This window comes from Oncorhynchus mykiss, chromosome 16 (genome assembly GCF_057628025.1).
Source record: "Oncorhynchus mykiss isolate SJ-2025 chromosome 16, ASM5762802v1, whole genome shotgun sequence".
Taxonomy (NCBI): Eukaryota; Metazoa; Chordata; class Actinopteri; order Salmoniformes; family Salmonidae; genus Oncorhynchus; species Oncorhynchus mykiss.
In genome coordinates, this window is record NC_143037.1 from 75487501 (window position 1) to 75511270 (window position 23770).

A 23770-nucleotide genomic window follows, 5' to 3' on the forward strand; every position below is an offset into this window, starting at 1 on the left:
ATGGATCAATAAATATGGAATTAATAATTATGGATCAATAACTATAGGATTAATAACTATGGTATTAATAATTATGGATCAATAAATATGGGATTAATAATTATAGGATTAATAACTATGGATCAATAACTATGGGATTAATAACTATAGGATTAATAATTATGGATCAATAAAAATGGGATTAATAATTATGGATCAATAACTATAGGATTAATAACTATGGATCAATAACTATGGGATTAATAACTATGGACCAATAACTATGGGATCAATAACTATGGGATTAATGACTATGGATCAATAACTATAGGATTAATAACTATGGGATTAATAACTATGAGATTAATAACTATGGGATTAATGACTATGGATCAATAAATATGGAATTAATAATTATGGATCAATAACTATAGGATTAATAACTATGGTATTAATAATTATGGATCAATAAATATGGGATTAATAATTATAGGATTAATAACTATGGATTAATAACTATGGGATTAATAACTATAGGATTAATAATTATGGATCAATAAAAATGGGATTAATAATTATGGATCAATAACTATAGGATTAATAACTATGGATCAATAACTATGGGATTAATAACTATGGACCAATAACTATGGGATCAATAACTATGGGATTAATGACTATGGATCAATAACTATAGGATTAATAACTATGGGATTAATAACTATGAGATTAATAACTATGGGATTAATGACTATGGATCAATAAATATGGAATTAATAATTATGGATCAATAACTATAGGATTAATAACTATGGTATTAATAATTATGGATCAATAAATATGGGATTAATAATTATAGGATTAATAACTATGGATCAATAACTATGGGATTAATAACTATAGGATTAATAATTATGGATCAATAAAAATGGGATTAATAATTATGGATCAATAACTATAGGATTAATAACTATGGATCAATAACTATGGGATTAATAACTATGGACCAATAACTATGGGATCAATAACTATGGGATTAATGACTATGGATCAATAACTATAGGATTAATAACTATGGGATTAATAACTATGAGATTAATAACTATGGGATTAATAACTATGGGATTAATAACTATGGATCAATAACTATGGATCAATAACTATGGATCAATAACTATAGGATTAATAACTATGGATCAATAACTATGGGATTAATAATTATGGATCAATAAATGTGGGATTAATAATTATGGATCAATAACTATAGGATTAATAACTATGGATCAATAACTATGGGATTAATAACTATGGATCAATAACTATGGGATCAATAACTATGGGATTAATGACTATGGATCAATAACTATAGGATTAATAACTATGGATCAATAACTATGGGATTAATAACTATGGATCAATAACTATGGGATCAATAACTATGGGATTAATGACTATGGATCAATAACTATGGATCAGTAACTATGGCTCAATAACTATGGATCAGTAACTATGGATCAATAACTATGAGATCAATAACGATTGATCAATAACTATGGATCAGTAACTATGGATCAATAACTATGAGATCAATAACTATTGATCAATAACTATGCAATACACTGTCTCATCAGCCCAGCCAGGTAATTTATAACCTTGATCTCCACTATAAAAAGCATCTAGACATTATCTCACATTTCTTTTAGACTAACATTTAGTTTTCAACAGCAGAGATTTGTAATAAACCTTTCTCTCTGTCTCCGACATTTGCAACATTGTTTCAATATTGAAATTCGATCTCCAGCTGACCCATAGTAATGAACATGTTGGGAGTCGGGACGAGAGAGAGAGGCAGACAGCTTTAATCAGCCGGTCGAAATCATGAATCAGCAGGCATCATTTTTATGGCCATATACAAAGAAATGTCAATTGAAGTGAATGTGTTAGCTGTGTTGTTGGCTAGCTCCTCTGAACAACAGTGTCCTGATGAGAGAGCACATTTTCTATGCCAGGTGAAATCACGCCTCGTTAGCTCATTGCTATGGATGTATCCAAATAAATGTCACTAGAAAACAGCTTTAACAAATGCGAATGCAGCTACTTTGCTGTTATTTTAGCTGCTCTTTTTAACGTGACTGAAAGTCTGCCGTAGTTGGCTAGCTAGCTAGTAAGGGATAAGAATGTTGCCAGCCAGTATGGCAATGGAACATTTAGAACGAACAACTGTGTCTCATCTCTGGAAACCGAATCGATAGAACGAAACAACCAGCCGGCTTGGCTAGCAACCCTAGATTTGTGTCGGGACTATATCTTGTGGAAGGATGAAACAGTACGAATACATTTATCACAATAACATTTTAAAAACAATTTTTATGAAAGTATGTCAATCATTATTTTAATATGTTGGTAACCCATTGTCTAAAAGTGCCCTTGAAGCCGGCGTGTTTGGAGAATATATTGGCACAGTTTCGACTTTGTCTAGGGCCTAACAACATCCATGCCCAATACATCCTCCAAACACCGGCTTCTCGGGCATTATCACTTAAATAGCTCCCACCACCAGATGATTCAAATGTTTATATGCAGAATGACCCATAATACCCAGACACCCCTCCATTGACACAACAGCTTCATGGATCTCTCAGTCTCTCTGTCTCTCTCTGTCTCTCTGTCTCTCTCTATCAGTCTCTCTCTCTCTGTCTCTCTGTCTCTCTGTCTCTCTGTCCAGGCTCACCCTCGAGATTACCTATGTCAATGGCATGTGACTAACCTGTGGACCCATATTGTAGGCTCCCTGCTGCTATCACTCATACAGTAGTTGATAGAGGACTGGGTGTAGAGATATAAGGATCCCCTGATGGGTTTTAGTTCCCTCATATTACTTCACTCCACCTCATGTCTCAAGACAGCCAAGTACCTGATTTATTTTTTTTGGGGGGAAAAGAGGAAACAGTTGAAGAGGTACTGTAGAAATATTAATCATAACTTCTCACTTTTGTTGTGTTTTGATAGGTCAAAAAATGTCTTTATGTGGTTGGGTTGAGAGGGGGGGAGTTTGTAAATATGATGAGTATTCTTGCTGCTTTAAAAAAAAATGCCTTAATAGCAGTTTGGTTTTTGTGTTTGAACACGCTGTGTGATGTTATGTACACCGTAGTCTGTGTGATGTTATGTACACTGTAGTCTGTGTGATGTCATGTACACCGTAGTCTGTGTGATGTTATGTACACCGTAGTCTGTGTGATGTTATGTACACCGTAGTCTGTGTGATGTTATGTACACCGTAGTCTGTGTGATGTTATGTACACCGTAGTCTGTGTGATGTTATGTACACCGTAGTCTGTGTGATGTTATGTACACCGTAGTCTGTGTGATGTTATGTACACCGTAGTCTGTGTGATGTTATGTACACCGTAGTCTGTGTGATGTTATGTACACCGTAGTCTGTGTGATGTTATGTACACCGTAGTCTGTGTGATGTTATGTACACCGTAGTCTGTGTGATGTTATGTACACCGTAGTCTGTGTGATGTTCTGTACACCGTAGTCTGTGTGATGTTATGTACACCGTAGTCTGTGTGATGTTATGTACACCGTAGTCTGTGTGATGTTATGTACACCGTAGTCTGTGTGATGTTATGTACACCGTAGTCTGTGTGATGTCATGTACACCGTAGTCTGTGTGATGTTATGTACACCGTAGTCTGTATGATGTTATGTACACCGTAGTCTGTATGATGTTATGTACACCGTAGTCTGTATGATGTTATGTACAACGTAGTCTGTGTGATGTTATGTATTGGACCTGCTTGTGTAGTCTGTGTAATACAACGTTGTAGACTCTAGGTGGAGTGTGACGGACACAAATGCAGTCAGATCCCATCACGAGCAGCGTCAGGGGTCAGATCATAAAGGAGCTGTTTAACCGTCTAGAGGGGCATTATAAGATGCTACTAATGCATTATAATATTGGCATACGAGCTTAGAACAAATCGTATATAAAGGCATTATAACTGCATCGTAGTGCCTTATAGACCTGTCAGTGTTGAGTAAAATGTTACCCGTGTCTATTGATTAAACATTAAGCTGTTACTCAAAGGGATCTGGACCTCTCGACGAGGTTGCTAGGTGTTAAGTTAACGTGGTTACGATACAGAGAGCGCGACTCAGCGAGATGAAAATTGTCCTTAGAGGTTTTTTTTGGAGCAGATGCAGCAGCAATGCAACCTAAAGAGTCCCAAATTTCACCCTAATTCACTATATATAGTGCACTACTCTTACCATAGACACAGTGTGCGTTCCAAATTGCACCCCAATTCCCTATATATAGTGCACTACTCTTACCATAGACACAGGGTAATTCCCTATATGTAGTGCACTACTCTTACCATAGACACAGGGTAATTCCCTATATGTAGTGCACTACTCTTACCATAGACACAGGGTAATTCCCTATATGTAGTGCACTACTCTTACCATAGACACAGGGTAATTCCCTATATATAGTGCACTACTCTTACCATAGACACAGGGTAATTCCCTATATGTAGTGCACTACCCTTGACCATTTAATAGCACAGTAGAATTACTCTCACAGCTGTGGGATGCTTGTTAAAGAACTGATTAACCTCTGATGCTTGAGAGAGCTTCCTGGCTTCGTTCTTCTCAACATGGCTGCTAATTGAAACTGGAACGCGTCCAGTCAGAAGGAATGGCATGATTATTACACACAATGTCCCCGAGGAGCGCTGACCTCTCTTCCATGTGTACCTGTTACATACATGCATGATGTGACGCGTGTTGCTTAATCTGTTCAAGGAGATAGAATAAATAGCTAACTAAACTTCAGAGGTCCCATCTGATAACAATGACAGTGGCCATTGTCTAAGGAACCATTGTCCTCTCGTGATCTTGTCAAAAGCTCCTGATTGGCTGATTGATAAGAACGAAACCGTATTCCTTCTTCACTCGTCTACGTTGAGAGGGAAAGTTTTGACATCAAATCACATGGAGAGCATTCAGACCTCAGTCAGATCAGCTGTATCCCCTCCTCTGTATCCCCTCTTCTGTATCCCCTCTTCTGTATCCCCTCTTCTGTATCCCCTCGTCTGTATCCCCTCTTCTGTATCCCCTCTTCTGTATCCCCTCATCTGTATCCCCTCTTCTGTATCCCCTCTTCTGTATCCCCTCTTCTGTATCCCCTCTCTTCTGTATCCCCTCTTCTGTATCCCCTCGTCTGTATCCCCTCGTCTGTATCCCCTCGTCTGTATCCCCTCTGCTGTTTCCCCTCGTCTGTATCCCCTCGTCTGTATCCCCTCGTCGGTATCCCCTCTTCTGTATCCCCTCTTCTGTATCCCCTCGTCTGTATCCCCTCGTCTGTATCCCCTCTTCTGTATCCCCTCTTCTGTATCCCCTCGTCTGTATCCCCTCGTCTGTATCCCCTCTTCTGTATCCCCTCTTCTGTTTCCCCTCGTCTGTATCCCCTCGTCTGTATCCCCTCTTCTGTATCCCCTCTTCTGTATCCCCTCTTCTGTATCCCCTCTTCTGTTTCCCCTCGTCTGTATCCCCTCGTCTGTATCCCCTCGTCTGTATCCCCTACTCTGTATCCCCTCGTCTGTATCCCCTCGTCTGTATCCCCTCTTCTGTATCCCCTCTTCTGTATCCCCTCGTCTGTATCCCCTCGTCTGTATCCCCTCTTCTGTATCCCCTCGTCTGTATCCCCTCCTCTGTATCCCCTCTTCTGTATCCCCTCTTCTGTATCCCCTCTTCTGTATCCCTCTCTTCTGTATCCCCTCTTCTGTATCCCCTCTTCTGTATCCCCTCGTCTGTATCCCCTCTTCTGTATCCCCTCGTCTGTATCCCCTCTTCTGTATCCCCTCTTCTGTATCCCCTCTTCTGTATCCCCTCTTCTGTATCCCCTCGTCTGTATCCCCTCTTCTGTATCCCCTCTTCTGTATCCCCTCATCTGTATCCCCTCGTCTGTATCCCCTCGTCTGTACCCCCTCGTCTGTATCCCCTCGTCTGTATCCCCTCTTCTGTATCCCCTCGTCTGTATCCCCTCGTCTGTATCCCCTCGTCTGTACCCCCTCGTCTGTATCCCCTCTTCTGTATCCCCTCTCTTCTGTATCCCCTCTTCTGTATCCCCTCGTCTGTATCCCCTCTTCTGTATCCCCTCATCTGTATCCCCTCGTCTGTATCCCCTCGTCTGTACCCCCTCGTCTGTATCCCCTCGTCTGTATCCCCTCTTCTGTATCCCCTCGTCTGTATCCCCTCGTCTGTATCCCCTCGTCTGTATCCCCTCGTCTGTATCCCCTCGTCTGTATCCCCTCTTCTGTATCCCCTCGTCTGTATCCCCTCGTCTGTATCCCCTCTTCTCCTCTCTTTTCAAGCACAATGTCACAATTCACCACATTTGATCTGAATGCCTTAAAGGGGTGACCCTTTTCTCTTCACTATCAGATAATGGTGTGTTAAAAAGACTACGTTAACATTGTGTTTACGTATTTGCCTCAACAGTGTTATTCTGTGTCTTGAAAGTGCAGATGAGAAAAATTCCCTTTTCTTATTTATCCATTTTTTTCTGGCTATTTCTAACATTATCAACTTGGTTGGGAAATTGGGAAAATATTTTAGACATAGAGACATTGTTTTCACATCACAACAACGCATCCCTGCATGTTCCGAGAGAATACAACCCCACCAATGACAGGAGGTGAAATATATACACACACTGGCCCTTTAATTGTATTAATGTGAGAGAGAAGGAGGTGGGGGAGGGGCAGGGGGAGGGGCAGGGGGAAGGAGGGGGGTGGTCTTCTTTTTTTATTACACAATCATCTGGTTCAAACCACACTCAGAGACACTCGGAGACACTCGGAGACACACAGAGACACACAGAGACACACAGAGACACATAGAGACACATAGAGACACTCAGAGACACTCAGAGACACTCAGAGACACATAGAGACACATAGAGACACATAGAGACACAGAGACACATAGAGACATAGAGACACAGAGACACATAGAGACATAGAGACACATAGAGACACTCAGAGACACTCAGAGACACTCAGAGACACTCAGAGACACATAGAGACACACAGAGACACACAGAGACACACAAAGACACATAAAGACACACAGAGACACACAGAGACACACAGAGACACATAGACGCATAGAGACACACAGAGACACACAGAGACACACAGAGACACACAGAGACACATAGAGACACACAGAGACACACAGAGACACACAGAGACACATAGAGACACTCAGAGACACATAGAGACACATAGAGACACAGACACACATAGAGACACTCAGAGACACTCAGAGACACTCAGAGACATATAGAGACACATAGAGACACATAGAGACACTCAGAGACACACAGAGACACACAGAGACACACAGAGACACATAGAGACACATAGAGACACACAGAGACACATAGAGACACACAGAGACACACAGAGACACACAGAGACACATAGAGACACACAGAGACACACAGAGACACATAGAGACACAAAGAGACATATAGACACATAGAGACACACAGAGACACACAGAGACACAGAGACACATAGAGACACATAGAGACATACAGAGACACATAGAGACACAGAGAGACATATAGACACATAGAGACACACAGAGACACATAGAGACACATAGAGACACATAGAGACACATAGAGACACACAGAGACACATAGAGACACACAGAGACACACAGAGACACATAGAAACACAGAGACACACAGAGACACACAGAGACACATAGAGACACATAGAGACACATAGAGACACACAGAGACACATAGAGACACACAGAGACACATAGAGACACTCAGAGACACATAGAGACACACAGAGACACACAGAGACACATAGAGACACACAGAGACACATAGAGACACACAGAGACACATAGAGACACACAGAGACACACAGAGACACATAGAGACACTCAGAGACACATAGAGACACATAGAGACACAGACACACATAGAGACACATAGAGACACTCAGAGACACTCAGAGACACTCAGAGACATATAGAGACACATAGAGACACATAGAGACACTCAGAGACACACAGAGACACACAGAGACACACATAGACACATAGAGACACAGAGACACATAGAGACACATAGAGACACATAGAGACACATAGAGACACACAGAGACACACAGAGACACATAGAGACACATAGAGACACACAGAGACACACAGAGACACATAGAGACACAGAGAGACATATAGACACACAGAGACACACAGAGACACACAGAGACACATAGAGACACATAGAGACACATAGAGACACACAGAGACACATAGAGACACATAGAGACACACAGAGACACACAGAGACACATAGAGACACATAGAGACACATAGAGACACACAGAGACACATACAGACCTAAACCAGAGCAAAACAAACATAGACAGGGGTGATGAGAGAGAAACAGACCAGGATCCAGCCTCTTTCCTGAGTGGTGCATCTTCTCACCCCACTGCCCCTCTGCACCACAACCAGGAGGGGGGGGGGAAGACACAGGCACTAGAGCAGCCAACCAGGACCAGGCGGGGGGCAGACACACACACACTAGAACAGCCAACCAGGAGCAGGCGGGGGGCAGACACACACTAGAACAGCCAACCAGGAGCAGGCGGGGGGCAGACACACACACACTAGAACAGCCAACCAGGAGCAGGGGGGCAGACACACACACTAGAACAGCCAACCAGGAGCAAGCGGGGGGCAGACACACACACTAGAACAGCCAACCAGGAGCAGGGGGGCAGACACACACACTAGAACAGCCAACCAGGAGCAAGCGGGGGGCAGACACACACACTAGAACAGCCAAACAGGAGCAGGGGGGCAGACACACACACTAGAACAGCCAACCAGGAGCAAGCGGGGGGCAGACACACACACTAGAACAGCCAACCAGGAGCAAGCGGGGGGCAGACACACACACTAGAACAGCCAACCAGGAGCAGGGGAGCAGACACACTGGGACAGAGACTGAATGGATCTACAAGACCAGCTCTGTGTATGTATGACATGACAGATTAAAGAGGATAATAGACATGTGTGTGTATGGAGGTGTATCGGAGTACAGGGACAGGGGATCATAAAACGCTGACAAGTAGCTGAGAGACAGAGAGAGACAGAGACAGAGACAGAGAGAGAGAGAGAGAGAGAGAGAGAGAGAGAGAGAGAGAGAGAAGGAGAGCATTTTACTGTGATGATGTAAGATGTAAGATGTATACAGTCAGTGTTGGGTGCTGGAGGTGTGGAGGTGACAGCCTCTGTGTGTGAAGATGTGCAGTGAAGATGTGGGCTGAAGGTATGCGGTGAAGGTGTGGGCTGAAGGTGTGGGCTGAAGGTGTGGGCTGAAGAGGTGGGCTGAAAGTGTGGGCTGAATAGGTGGGCTGAAGATAAGGGCTGAAGGTGTGGGCTGAAGAGGTGGGCTGAAAGTGTAGGCTGAAGAGGTGGGCTGAAGCTAAGGGCTGAAGGTGTGGGCTGAAGTTCTGGGCTGAAGGTGTAGGCTGAAGGTGTGCGGTGAAGGTGTGGGCTGAAAGTGTGGGCTGAAGATAAGGGCTGAAGGTGTGGGCTGAAGTTCTGGGCTGAAGGTGTGGGCTGAAGGTGTGCGGTGAAGAGGTGGGCTGAAAGTGTGGGCTGAAGAGGTGGGCTTAAGATAAGGGCTGAAGGTGTGGGCTGAAGTTCTGGGCTGAAGGTGTGGGCTGAAGGTGTGCGGTGAAGGTGTGGGCTGAAGGTGTGGGCTGAAGTTCTGGGCTGAAGGTGTGGGCTGAAGGTGTGCGGTGAAGGTGTGGGCTGAAAGTGTGGGCTGAAGAGGTGGGCTGAAAGTGTGGGCTGAAGAGGTGGGCTGAAGATAAGGGCTGAAGGTGTGGGCTGAAGTTCTGGGCTGAAGGTGTGGGCTGGAGGTGTGTGGTGAAGGTGTGGGCTGAAGGTGTGGGCTGAAGTTCTGGGCTGAAGGTGTGGGCTGAAGTTGTGCGGTGAAGGTGTGGGCTGAAAGTGTGGGCTGAAATTGTGGGCTGAAGGTGTGCGGTAAAGGTGTGGGCTGAAGGTGTGCAGTGAAGGTTTGGGCTGAAAGTGTGGGCGGAAGAGGTGGGCTGAAAATAAGGGCTGAAGGGTTGGGCTGAAGGTGTGGGCTGAAGTACTGGGCTGTATGTGTGGGCTGAAGTGGTGGGCTGAAAGTGTGGGCTGAAGAGGTGGGCTGAAAGTGTGGGCTGAAGAGGTGGGCTGAAGATCAGGGCTGAAGGTGTGGGCTGAAGTTGTGGGCTGAAGTTCTGGGCTGAAGATAAGGGCTGAAAGTGTGGGCTGAAGCTGTACATGCTGTAGGTTTCTGTTTCCGACATTAGCTCTGTAGACTATGAGAACGGAAGACATCAGGTAGCTTCTCTGGCATTAGCTCTGTAGACTATGAGAACGGAAGACATCAGGTAGCTTCTCTGGCATTAGCTCTGTAGACTATGAGAACGGAAGACATCAGGTAGCTTCTCTGGCATTAGCTCTGTAGACAATAAGAACTGATGACATCAGGTAGCTTCTCTGACATTAGCTCTGGAGACTATGAGAACTGAAGACATCAGGTAGCTTCTCTGGCATTAGCTCTGTAGACTATAAGAACTGATGACATCAGGTAGCTTCTCTGGCATTAGCTCTGTAGACTATAAGAATTGATGACATCAGGTAGCTTCCCTGACATTAGCTCTGTAGACTATGAGAACGGAAGACATCAGGTAGCTTCTCTGGCATTAGCTCTGTAGACTATGAGAACAGAAGACATCAGGTAGCTTCTCTGGCATTAGCTCTGTAGGCTATGAGAACGGAAGACATCAGGTAGCTTCTCTGGCATTAGCTCTGTAGACTATGAGAACGGAAGACATCAGGTAGCTTCTCTGGCATTAGCTCTGTAGACTATGAGAACGGAAGACATCAGGTAGCTTCTCTGGCATTAGCTCTGTAGACTATGAGAACGGAAGACATCAGGTAGCTTCTCTGGCATTAGCTCTGTAGACTATGAGAACGGAAGACATCAGGTAGCTTCTCTGGCATTAGCTCTGTAGACCATAAGAACTGATGACATCAGGTAGCTTCCCTGACATTAGCTCTGTAGACTATGAGAACGGAAGACATCAGGTAGCTTCTCTGGCATTAGCTCTGTAGACTATGAGAACGGAAGACATCAGGTAGCTTCTCTGGCATTAGCTCTGTAGACTATGAGAACGGAAGACATCAGGTAGCTTCTCTGGCATTAGCTCTGTAGACCATAAGAACTGATGACATCAGGTAGCTTCTCTGACATTAGCTCTGTAGACAACGAGAACTGAAGACATCAGGTAGCTTCTCTGGCATTAGCTCTGTAGACTATAAGAACTGATGACATCAGGTAGCTTCTCTGGCATTAGCTCTGTAGACCATAAGAACTGATGACATCAGGTAGCTTCTCTGACATTAGCTCTGGAGACAACGAGAACTGAAGACATCAGGTAGCTTCTCTGGCATTAGCTCTGTAGACTATAAGAACTGATGACATCAGGTAGCTTCTCTGGCATTAGCTCTGTAGACTATAAGAATTGATGACATCAGGTAGCTTCCCTGACATTAGCTCTGGAGACTACGAGAACTGAAGACATCGGGTAGCTTCTCTGCGGACTATAATCAATGTGTGAGCCTAACATATTTGACAACAATCTGAAGTTTGTAAGGGGACATCTAAAACTACAGTGCAATGTAGGAGGTTAATAACACAGGAAGTTGTAAACTTTGACCTTTGTTTCTCCTCTTCTCAGTCAGTATCAGATGGTTTCCACTTGATGGCAAGGTGGCACCGACAGACATGGCAGCTCTGCTTCTAGCTCCTAAGCAACTTTGCAGTATTTAGTTTTCTTGTGTGTTATTTCTTACATTATTAGCCCAGAACATATTTTGTGTTATTACATAGAGCCGGAAATAACTTTTGGATATCAGAGCGATGGTAACTCACCAGCAGTACGACCAGGAATACGACTTTCCTGAAATGGATCCTTCGTTCGTAGCCCCCAGAACAATTGAACTTATCCCAGAGGCTGCTCCTTCTCCTTCCAGCGAGACATCAGGGACTGTATTATACTATGTTTCATGGAATCATGGCTCTCTCAGGATATACTGTCCCCGTCCATACAGCCAGCTGGGTTCTCAGTTCATCACGCAGACAGGAAGAAAGAACTCTCCGAGATGAAGAAAGACAGGGATATATGTTTCATGACCGTATAACTTCCCAAGAGAATTATCTTCGGTTAAAGTCACAGCCGTGTCTATTCCCCCTGAAGCCCATGCCACGACGGCCCTCAAGGAGCTAAAGTGGACTTTATGCAAACTGGAAACCACATATCCTGAGGCCGCAATTATTGTAGCTGGGGATTTTAACAAAACAAATTTGAGGAAAATGCTACCGAAGTTCTACCAACACATTGACTGTAGTACTCGCTTAGGAAAAACACTAGACCACTGCTACTCCCCATTTCGAGTTGCATACAAGGCCCTCCCCCGCCTTCCCTACGGCAAATCAGAGCACAACAAAAAAATTATCCTCCCTTCCTAGTGACAGAAAATCAAACAGGAAGTACCCAAACAGGAAGGTCTATTCAACGACCAATTGGAATCCATGATTCAAGATTGTTTTAATTACTCGGACTGGGATATGTTCCGGGTAGCGTCTGAGAATAACATTGACGTTTACACTGACACAGTGACTGAGTTCATTAGCAAGTGTATAGGGGAGGTTGTTCCCACGGTGACTATTAAAACCTACCCAAACCAGAAACCGTGTATAGATGTATAGATAGTGTATAGATGGCAGCATTCACGCAAAACTGAAAGAGCAAAACAATACATTTAACCATGGCAAGGTGACTGGGAATATGGTTGAGTACAAACAGCGTAGTTATTCCCTCCTTAAAGGACAAACTAAACACCTTCTTCACCCACTTTGAGAACAAGACAGTGCACCTGACGTGGCCCACTCCCAAGGACAGTGGGCTCTCCTTCTCCTTGGCTAACGTGAGTATGACATTTATGCGTGTTAACCCTTGCAAGGCTGCCAGCCCAAACGGCATCCCTAACCGCGTCCTCAGAGCATGTGCAGACCAGCTGGCTGGAGTGTTTACGGACATATTCAATCTCTCCCTATCCCAGTCTGCTGTCCCCACATGCTTCATGATGTCCACCATTGTTCCTGTACCCAAGAAAGCAAAGGTAAATGACCTAAATCGACGGGACCGTAGTGGAGAAGGTGGAAAGCTTCAAGTTCCTCAGCGTACACATCACTGACAAACTGAAATGGTCCACCTACACAACTCTTCCATCTCAGGATGCTGAAGAAATGTGTCTTGGCCCCTAAGACCCTCAGAACTTTTTACAGATGCACAATTGAGAGTCCTGTCGGGCTGTATCACCGCCTGGTACGACAACTGCACCCTTCGCAACCTCAAGGCTCTCCAGAGGGTGGTTCGGTCTGCCCAATGCGTCACCAGGGCACACTGCCTGCCCTCCAGGACTCCTACAGCACCCAGCACCCGTCACAGGAAGGCCAGAAAGATCATCAAGGACATCAACCACTGAGCCACTGCCTATTCACCCCGCTATCATCCAGAAGGCGAGGTCAGTACAGGTGCATCAAAGCTGGGACTGAAAAACAGCTTCTATCTCAAGGCCATCACACTCTGACATTGCTCGTCCTAATATTTATATATTTCTTAATTCCATTCTTTACTTAGATGTGTGTGTATTGTTGTGAATTGTTAGATACTGCTGCACTGTTGGAGCTAGGAACACAAGAATTTCGCTACACCCGCAATAACATTTGTGTGTGTGCCCAATAAAATGTGATTTGATATTGACCTTAACCCTTCATCCCTGACGTCTGTTGGCAACAACAACACCAGCGGATGGAGATTGAAAAGGGAGTGTGCTGTATACGCAGTTCAGTTCAAATGGCCAACTAATCAGCCTGTTACCAACCCTCAGTTCAGTTCTGTTTAGCTGCTGAAATATTAATGGAGTGGAAGTCAAATATCAAGGTGATAACATTATCCTATTTCATTTAGCTGGGGCACGTTGTGTTTCCAGGTCAGATCTAGGTCAACAGATAGTAACTGATAGCCCTGGTAGCTCCCGAACATCAGGGGTCATCATAGATTCTGCTTGTATGGAACTCCAGGTGTACATCCTATTTCATTTAGCTGGGGCACGTTGTGTTTCCAGGTCAGATCTAGGTCAACAGATAGTAACTGATAGCCCTGGTAGCTCCCGAACATCAGGGGTCATCATAGATTCTGCTTGTATGGAACTCCAGGTGTACATCCCAAATTACACCCTATTCCTTTTATAGTGCAGACCTGAGCCCTCAAATGTAGCGCACTGTAAAGGGCACCACACACCAGAGCCCTCAAAGGTTAGTGCACTATAAAGGGTACAGCGTGCCATTTATAACGTACACCTGGAGTTCCGTACAAGCAGAATCTATGGTGACCCCTGGTGACCCCTGATTACCCATGATGACCCCTGATGACCCCTGAGGGTCATCTCTCTCTCTCTCTCTCTCTCTCTCTCTCTCTCACTCTCTTTTAACCAGCAGGATGTGGTGTGATGCTGAACTTCTGCCAACCAAAATCTAGTACTGAATGAAGCAGTGTTATGTCCTGAGGATAATCCTCCATGTTGAATGCACCGAGCTGTCTGTTTAAACTACTTGCACGCAGCTCAGACGCCCATGCATACCCCCACAAGACATGCCACCAGAGGTCTCTTCAGAGTCCCCAAGTCCAGAACAGACTATGGGAGGTGCACAGTACTACATAGAGCCATGACTACATGGAACTCTATTCCACATCAGGTAACTGATACAAACAGTAGAATCAGAATAAAAAAAACAGACAAAAATACACCTTATGGAACAGCGGGGACTGTGAAGTAACACAAACATAGACACAGACACATGCATACACACACACACAATAACATACACTCTATACACACACATACACATGGATTTAGTATTGTAGATATGTGGTAGTGGTGGAGTAGGGGCCTGAGGGCACACAGTGTGTTGTAAAATCTGTGACTGTTTTGTAATGTTTTAATAATTGTATAAACTGCCTCAATTTTGCTGGACCCCGGGAATAATAGTTGCTGCCATGGCAACAGCTAACGGGGATCCATAATAAATACAATACAAATGGTTCAGCATCACACCACAGTAATGGTTCAGCATCACACCACAGTAATGTTTCAGCATCACACCACAGTAATGGTTCAGCATCACACCACAGTAATGGTTCAGCATCACACCACAGTAATGGTTCAGCATCACACCACAGTAATGGTTCAGCATCACACCACAGTAACGGTTCAGCATCACACCACAGTAATGTTTCAGCATCACACCACAGTAATGGTTCAGCATCACACCACAGTAATGTTTCAGCATCACACCACAGTAATGGTTCAGCATCACACCACAGTAATGTTTCAGCATCACACCACAGTAATGGTTCAGCATCACACCACAGTAATGTTTCAGCATCACACCACAGTAATGGTTCAGCATCACACCACAGTAATGGTTCAGCATCAAACCACAGTAATGGTTCAGCATCACACCACAGTAATGGTTCAGCATCACACCACAGTAATGGTTCAGCATCACACCACAGTAATGGTTCAGCATCACACCACAGTAATGGTTCAGCATCACACCACAGTAATGGTTCAGCATCACACCACAGTAATGGTTCAGCATCACACCACAGTAATGTTTCAGCATCACACCACAGTAATGGTTCAGCATCACACCACAGTAATGTTTCAGCATCACACCACAGTAATGGTTCAGCATCACACCACAGTAATGTTTCAGCATCACACCACAGTAATGGTTCAGCATCACACCACAGTAATGGTTCAGCATCAAACCACAGTAATGGTTCAGCATCACACCACAGTAATGGTTCAGCATCACACCACAGTAATGGTTCAGCATCACACCACAGTAATGGTTCAGCATCACACCACAGTAATGGTTCAGCATCACACCACAGTAATGGTTCAGCATCACACCACAGTAATGGTTCAGCATCACACCACAGTAATGTTTCAGCATCACACCACAGTAATGGTTCAGCATCACACCACAGTAATGGTTCAGCATCAAACCACAGTAATGGTTCAGCATCACACCACAGTAATGGTTCAGCATCACACCACAGTAATGGTTCAGCATCACACCACAGTAATGGTTCAGCATCACACCACAGTAATGGTTCAGCATCACACCACAGTAATGGTTCAGCATCACACCACAGTAATGGTTCAGCATCACACCACAGTAATGGTTCAGCATCACACCACAGTAATGGTTCAGCATCACACCATAGTAATGGTTCAGCATCACACCACAGTAATGTTTCAGCATCAAACCACAGTAATGGTACAGTAATGGTTCAGCATCACACCACAGTAATGGTTCAGCATCACACCACAGTAATGGTTCAGCATCACACCACAGTAATGGTTCAGCATCACACCACAGTAATGGTTCAGCATCACACCACAGTAATGGTTCAGCATCACACCACAGTAATGGTTCAGCATCACACCACAGTAATGGTTCAGCATCACACCACAGTAATGGTTCAGCATCACACCACAGTAATGGTTCAGCATCACACCACAGTAATGGTTCAGCATCACACCATAGTAATGGTTCAGCATCACACCACAGTAATGTTTCAGCATCACACCACAGTAATGGTACAGTAATGGTTCAGCATCACACCACAGTAATGGTTCAGCATCACACCACAGTAATGGTTCAGCATCACACCACAGTAATGGTTCAGCATCACACCACAGTAACGGTTCAGCATCACACCACAGTAATGTTTCAGCATCACACCACAGTAATGGTTCAGCATCACACCACAGTAATGGTTCAGCATCACACCACAGTAATGTTTCAGCATCACACCACAGTAATGGTTCAGCATCACACCACATGTCGATGGATTATTTCCATAGAACTCACAGAGCCCCTTGTTGTCCATTACAGTTTGTTTCTGCATGTGAAACCTTCCTGCTGGGGTTAGTTTCTCCCTGGTGTGTGTTGTGTGGATGGGGAGTTATGTAACCGTTTGATGATCTAAATATAGCAGCCATTAGGGGATTAGATACATGCAGGACAGTTCCAGTGGAGGAGAGATCTGCTGTCTTTGCTGCTGGACACACACACACACACACACACGCACGCACGCACACACACACACACACACACACACACACACACACACACACACACACACACACACACACACACACACACACACACACACACACACACACACACACACACACACACACACACACACACACACACACACACACACACACACACACACACACACACACACACACACACACACACGGCTGGATTAGATACAGAGAAACCCGGTGGGCTCAGCTCTACTGTCATACCCACCACTGACCTCTGGCTGACCACTCCTGTCAAAACACATTCCCGCTCTAGTCTTACCATTTACATGTTTACATGAAACACAGCAGAGTAGATGAAGGAAAGTTATAATGTAGCTAGCAATCATACAACTGTAAGTACCTGGGTACTATATGCACTGTGTGAGTATACTGGCGGGCAGCAGTCCCTCAGACATCCTACCACTTCATCGGCTGGATGCCAGGGATTAAATATTCAACAGGAACATTAATCATTTAGATCCTAGTCCTCTGTTTGGGAGGGGAGAATTATATTGTTACACACACAGACCACTAAATACTAAATACACTCTGGGGGACATGAGGGTGAACTATATCCCTGTCTGTCTGTCTGTCTGTCTGTCTGTCTGGCTGTCTGTCTGTCTGTCTGTCTGTCTGTCTGTCTGGCTGTCTGGCTGTCTGGCTGTCTGTCTGTCTGTCTGTCTGTCTGTCTGTCTGTCTGTCTGTCTGTCTGTCTGTCTGTCTGTCTGTCTGTCTGGCTGGCTGGCTGGCTGGCTGGCTGGCTGGCTCCCTGTTTGCTTGTCTGAATTGTTTTCAATCATTTTGTATTCACTTTATGTTAATGTTAGCGTCTCTCATCTCATTTCCTTCCATCCTAGCTTCCACGATCTGTCCCCATTCGGCCCAGGTCTGGTTACTGTAGTCGCAAACTTCAACCATCAAAATCTACGAGTTCAGTAATAGCCAGGCTAGCTCAGATCAGTATAGAGACATTGAATATTGTGCTGGCAGCCTGGCAACAATGAAGGGCCCATGGAGATCCTATTAAATTACCAGAGGGGCTATTTCATAAACCCTCAAAGTTCCCAGAATGGGGTGAAAAAGGTACGCTTGGAACATGGCTGCTGCACCTGATTGGTCCTTTGTCTGTTTGGACTCGGGAAGTAGAAACAGCTGCTGAGCTCAGACCTCAAGCACTGGGCTGGGTTACTGTTTCTTCACTGCTCAGTGTACTGTAGTGACCGTCAGGCTGGGGAACAACAACCATCTGGATGAAACTGTGGAGTTGGCTAAGCATAGCAGAAATTAGAAAACGTAGATCTGATTTGGCAAGGTGCAGGACGACTGAACATAACACTTTACACTTCTCTTTCTCTCTCTCTCTCTCTCTCTCTCTCTCTCTCCCTCTCTCTCCCCGTCTCTCTCTCTCTCTCTCTCTCTCTCTCTCCCTCTCTCTCTCTGTCTCTCTCTCTCTCTCTCTCTCTCTCTCTCTCTCCCTCTCTCTCTCCCTCTCCCTCCCTCCCTCCCACTGTCCCTCCCTCCCTCCCTCTCTAGTTGACCCCCGTGGTGCCCGCCACCTCCTGACTTCCCAGCATTCCTTGCCAGGGATCCCCGTAGCGCTGAAACAGACCATTGACCTACGCACCTCCATGGACGGCAAGTACAAGGAGATTGCTGAGGTGAGTAAGATAGAAAGATGGACTTTAAAAACATTTACGATTTCAGCCACACAAGTGGATAAACTGCATTTGAAATAACTGAGGATAATACAACAACAACAATAAACGGTTTATTTCCAAACAAGCTCTAAACAAGCTAATCGCTCTGTGTGTCTGTGTGCCCATGTAGGAGCTGTTCTCTCGCAGCTTAGCAGAGCGTGATATGCTCAGCACCCCTTATGAGTTCCCTGAAGACAGTCCCATAGAACAGCTGGAGGAGAGACAACAACGACTACAGAGACAGATCAGCCAGGATGTCAAGTAAGGGAGGGAGGGAGGGAGGGAGGGAGATATAGTGGGAGGAAGGGAGTAATAGTGGGAGGGAGGGAGGGAGGGAGGGAGGGAGGGAGGGAGGGAGGGAGGGAGGGAGGGAGGGGGGGGAGATAGTGGGAGGGATGGAGGGAAAGAAGGAAGGATAGTGGGAGGGAGGGATAGTGGGAGGGACAGAGGGAGGGAGGGAGTTAATATTCAGTCCTCATGAATCCCAATGTGATCATGTTGATGTCTCTAAAAAAGCTTTTTATTGTGTCTTCTTCAGGTTTGAGCCAGATATCCTTCTGCGAGCCAAACAGGAGTTAATGAAGACTGACAGCGCTACTGACCTAGAGTGAGTACAGTAAGGAGACTCACATTAGCTCTGCTAGCTACTGACCTAGAGTGAGAACAGTAAGGAGACTCACATTAGCTCTGCTAGCTACTTACCTAGAGTGAGTACAGTAAGGAGACTCACATTAGCTCTGCTAGCTACTTACCTAGAGTATTTACAGTAAGGAGACTCACATTAGCTCTGCTAGCTACTGACCTAGAGTGAGAACAGTAAGGAGACTCACATTAGCTCCCTAAGCTTATACAGTGGGGCAAAAAAGTATTTAATCAGCCACCAATTGTGCAAGTTCTCCCACTTAAAAAGATGAGAGAGGCCTGTAATTTTCATCATAGGTACACTTCAACGATGACAGACAAAATGAGACAAAAAATCCAGAAAATCACATTGTAGGATTTTTTATGAATTTATTTGCAAATTATGGTGGAAAATAAGTATTTGGTCAATAACAAAAGTTTATCTCAATACTTTGTTATATACCCTTTGTTGGCAATGACAGAGGTCAAATGTTTTCTGTAAGTCTTCACAAGGTTTTCACACACTGTTGCTGGTATTTTGGCCCATTCCTCCATGCAGATCTCCTCTAGAGCAGTGATGTTTTGGGGCTGTCCCTCCAAAGATTTTCTATGGGGTTGAGATCTGGAGACTGGCTAGGCCACTCCAGGACCTTGAAATGCTTCTTACGAAGCCACTCCTTCGTTGTGTGTTTGGGATCATTGTCATGCTGAAAGACCCAGCCACGTTTCATCTTCAATGCACTTGCTGATGGAATGAGGTTTTCACTCAAAATCTCACGATACATGGCCCCATTCATTCTTTCCTTTACACGGATCAGTCGTCCTGGTCCCTTTGCAGAAAAACAGCCCCAAAGCATGATGTTTCCACCCCCATGCTTCACAGTAGGTATGGTGTTCTTTGGATGCAACTCAGCATTCTTTGTCCTCCAAACACGACGAGTTGAGTTTTTACCAAAAAGTTATATTTTGGTTTCATCTGACCATATGACATTCTTCCAATCTTCTGCTGGATCATCTAAATGCTCTCTAGCAAACTTCAGACGGGCCTTGACATGTACTGGCTTAAGCAGGGGGACACGTCTGGCACTGCAGGATTTGAGTCCCTGGCGGCGTAGTGTGTTACTGATGGTAGGCTTTGTTACTTTGGTCCCAGCTCTCTGCAGGTCATTCACTAGGTCCCCCCGTGTGGTTCTGGGATTTTTGCTCACCGCTCTTGTTATCATTTTGACCCCACGGGGTGAGATCTTGCATAGAGCCCCAGATCGAGGGAGATTATCAGTGGTCTTGTATGTCTTCCATTTCCTAATAATTGCTCCCACAGTTGATTTCTTCAAACCAAGCTGCTTACCTATTGCAGATTCAGTCTTCCCAGCCTGGTGCAGGTCTACAATTTTGTTTCTGGTGTCCTTTGACAGCTCTTTGGTCTTGGCCATAGTGGAGTTTGGAGTGTAACTGTTTGAGGTTGTGGACAGGTGTCTTTTATACTGATAACAAGTTCAAACAGGTGCCATTAATACAGGTAACGAGTGGAGGACAGAGGAGCCTCTTAAAGAAGAAGTTACAGGTCTGTGAGAGCCAGAAATCTTGCTTGTTTGTAGGTGACCAAATACTTATTTTCCACCATAATTTGCAAATAAATTCATAAAAAATCCTACAATGTGATTTTCTGGATTTTTTTTTTCTCATTCTGTCTGTCATAGTTGAAGTGTACCTATGATGAAAATTACAGGCCTCTCTCATCTTTTTAAGCTGGAAAACTTGCACAAATGGTGGCTGACTAAATACTTTTTTGCCCCACTGTATCTATAGGTTTTAGGAATCACATAATATATACCGTCCAATGAAACGCTTACTTGCAGATTCCGTCTGGACAATGAAACAACAATAAGAAACAATAAAAGATAAGAACAGGAAACATAAAATAAATGGCTCAGTAGAATGGAACAAACGTTAAAGAATAAACATTATTATGGTGTGTTAGATACCTGAAGGAGCAGAGCCAGGCATTCATGGACCTGTATCCCAAGGAGATGGAGCGGGAAGGAGAGAAGGAGTACCAGCGGGTCTCCATCTCCGGAGAGGAGAAATGTGGGGTAGGTCACAGAAATATCCCCCAAACAGCAATTACCGCTTTCACCACGGACAACACCTTGAGTTTTTATTCAGTAAGGTTCCCTGGCTTTGATTAATGATATCGAATACAGGTCTTATGTAAAAACGTGTATTTCTCTCCACTTGGATTTCACCACAAGCAGCCAACCTTCCGACATGTTACGTGTTTCTTCGAAGCGGATTCGTCTCCGGGAAGTAGGAGGCTAGAAGTAGGACTGGCAGAACTAACTTGTGCCCTCTCTCCCCACCCCCTTCTCTCCAGGTTCCCTTCACAGACCTGCTGGATGCTGCTAAGTGTGTAGTGAAGGCCTTGTTCATCAGGGAGAAGTACATCGGCCTGTCCATGCAGAGCTTCTGTCGGACCACAGCCAGCTACCTGGAGGAGCTCAGTGACAGACCTCTAGATATGGGTATCTATGAGGAGATACCTGAGACTTCTGTTACTGCAGGTAGAGTACACACACATACGTAAATACCTACATACATACGTACACACCTACCTACCTACCTACCTACCTACCTACCTACATACATCCAGAATGCATCACATCCAGCCTGATTGGGAGTCCCATGGGGTGGCGCACAATTGGCCTAGCGTCGTCTGGGTTTGGCCGGGGTAGGCCTTCATTGTAAATAAGAATTTGTTCTTAAAAACCCCTTAAGGATCCGCCCCTTCTTTTCAATTATCACCTAAAATGACATACCCAAATCTAACTGCCTGTAGCTCAGGCCCTGAATCAAGGATATGCATATTCTTGATACCATTTGAAAGGAAACACTTTGAAGTTTGTGGAAATGTGAAAGGAATGTAAGAGAATATAACACATTACATCTGGTAAAAGATAATACAAAGAAAAAAAACAGGCGTTTTTTTGTTGGATTTTTTTGAACTATCATCATTGAAATGCAAGAGAAAGACCATAATGAATTATTCTATCCCAGGCGCAATTTACACTTTGGCCACTAGATGGCAGCAGTGCATGTGCAATGTGCAATTGCATATCTATACAAAACGTTGTATCAAGACTGCCCAAATGTGCCTGATTGTTTTATTCATACATTTTCAAGTTCATAATTGTGCACTCTCCTCAAACAATAGCGTGGTATTCCTTCACTGTAATAGCTACTGTGAATTGGACAGTGCAGTTAGATTAACAAAAAATTAATCTTTCTGCCCATATCAGATATGTCTATGTCCTGGGAAATGTTCTTGTTATTTGCAACGTCATGCTTATCACTTTAGCACACATTTGCTCAACCATCAAGAGGTTTGGGACACCGATCTGTAGAGATCCTTAAGAGGTGACTTGCCTAGTTAAATTTTAAAAAACTGACTTGCCTAAGTTAAATAAAGGTTTTAAAAAATAAAATGAAAATACCTACCTACCTATCTACCTGCATACACTAACAGGTGGTAGGTAAAGCAAGCCAGCTACAGATGAAGAGGTGGTTTCACATGTGCTATTCCCCATCTGCCTCCTGCTAGAACAGACTATCACTCAGTGTAGGAGAATTTTCATCACTGAAATTCAGCGTGAAAATAAATATTTAGTTTGGCTCTGTGCATTCCAGTTCCTTCCCAAATGTTTGGGTATATAGAATGTCTGTGTCTGAGGGACACAAACTTTAGTAACGTTCTATTTGATTCTATTCTATTTGATTCTATTCTATTTGATTCTATTCTATTAGATTCTATTCTATTTGATTCTATTCTATTGTACTATATTCCATTCTATTGTACTATATTCTATTCTATTGTCCTATATTCTATTCTATTGTACTATATTCCATTATATTGTACTATATTATATTCTATTGTACTATATTCTATTCTATTGTACTATATTCTATTCTAGACTTAGACCAGACGGTCCATCCTCCTGTCTCCGCCACACACCCCTATGAAAACCAGGACCCTGCCTGTATGCCTCCTGATATAGGCTACGGCTGCAAGATGGTCAACGGTGTTGTCCACATCTACACAAAGAAGGACAGCATGGACACGTGAGACGCAA

At 44.2% G+C, this 23770-nt stretch overlaps 1 protein-coding gene across 1 annotated transcript in view; it reads left to right on the forward strand.

Moving 5' to 3' along the window:
* The window catches only part of LOC110491160 (AMP deaminase 2-like), a 55586-nt gene that overhangs the window by 12211 nt on the left and 19605 nt on the right, over window positions 1-23770 (forward strand). The window contains exons 2-7 of the mRNA XM_036947747.2: window positions 18859-18983; window positions 19153-19283; window positions 19561-19629; window positions 21625-21736; window positions 22018-22204; window positions 23612-23759. Of these exons, the coding sequence (XP_036803642.2) occupies window positions 18859-18983; window positions 19153-19283; window positions 19561-19629; window positions 21625-21736; window positions 22018-22204; window positions 23612-23759 (772 nt within the window). The remainder of the gene's footprint in view (window positions 1-18858; window positions 18984-19152; window positions 19284-19560; window positions 19630-21624; window positions 21737-22017; window positions 22205-23611; window positions 23760-23770) is intronic.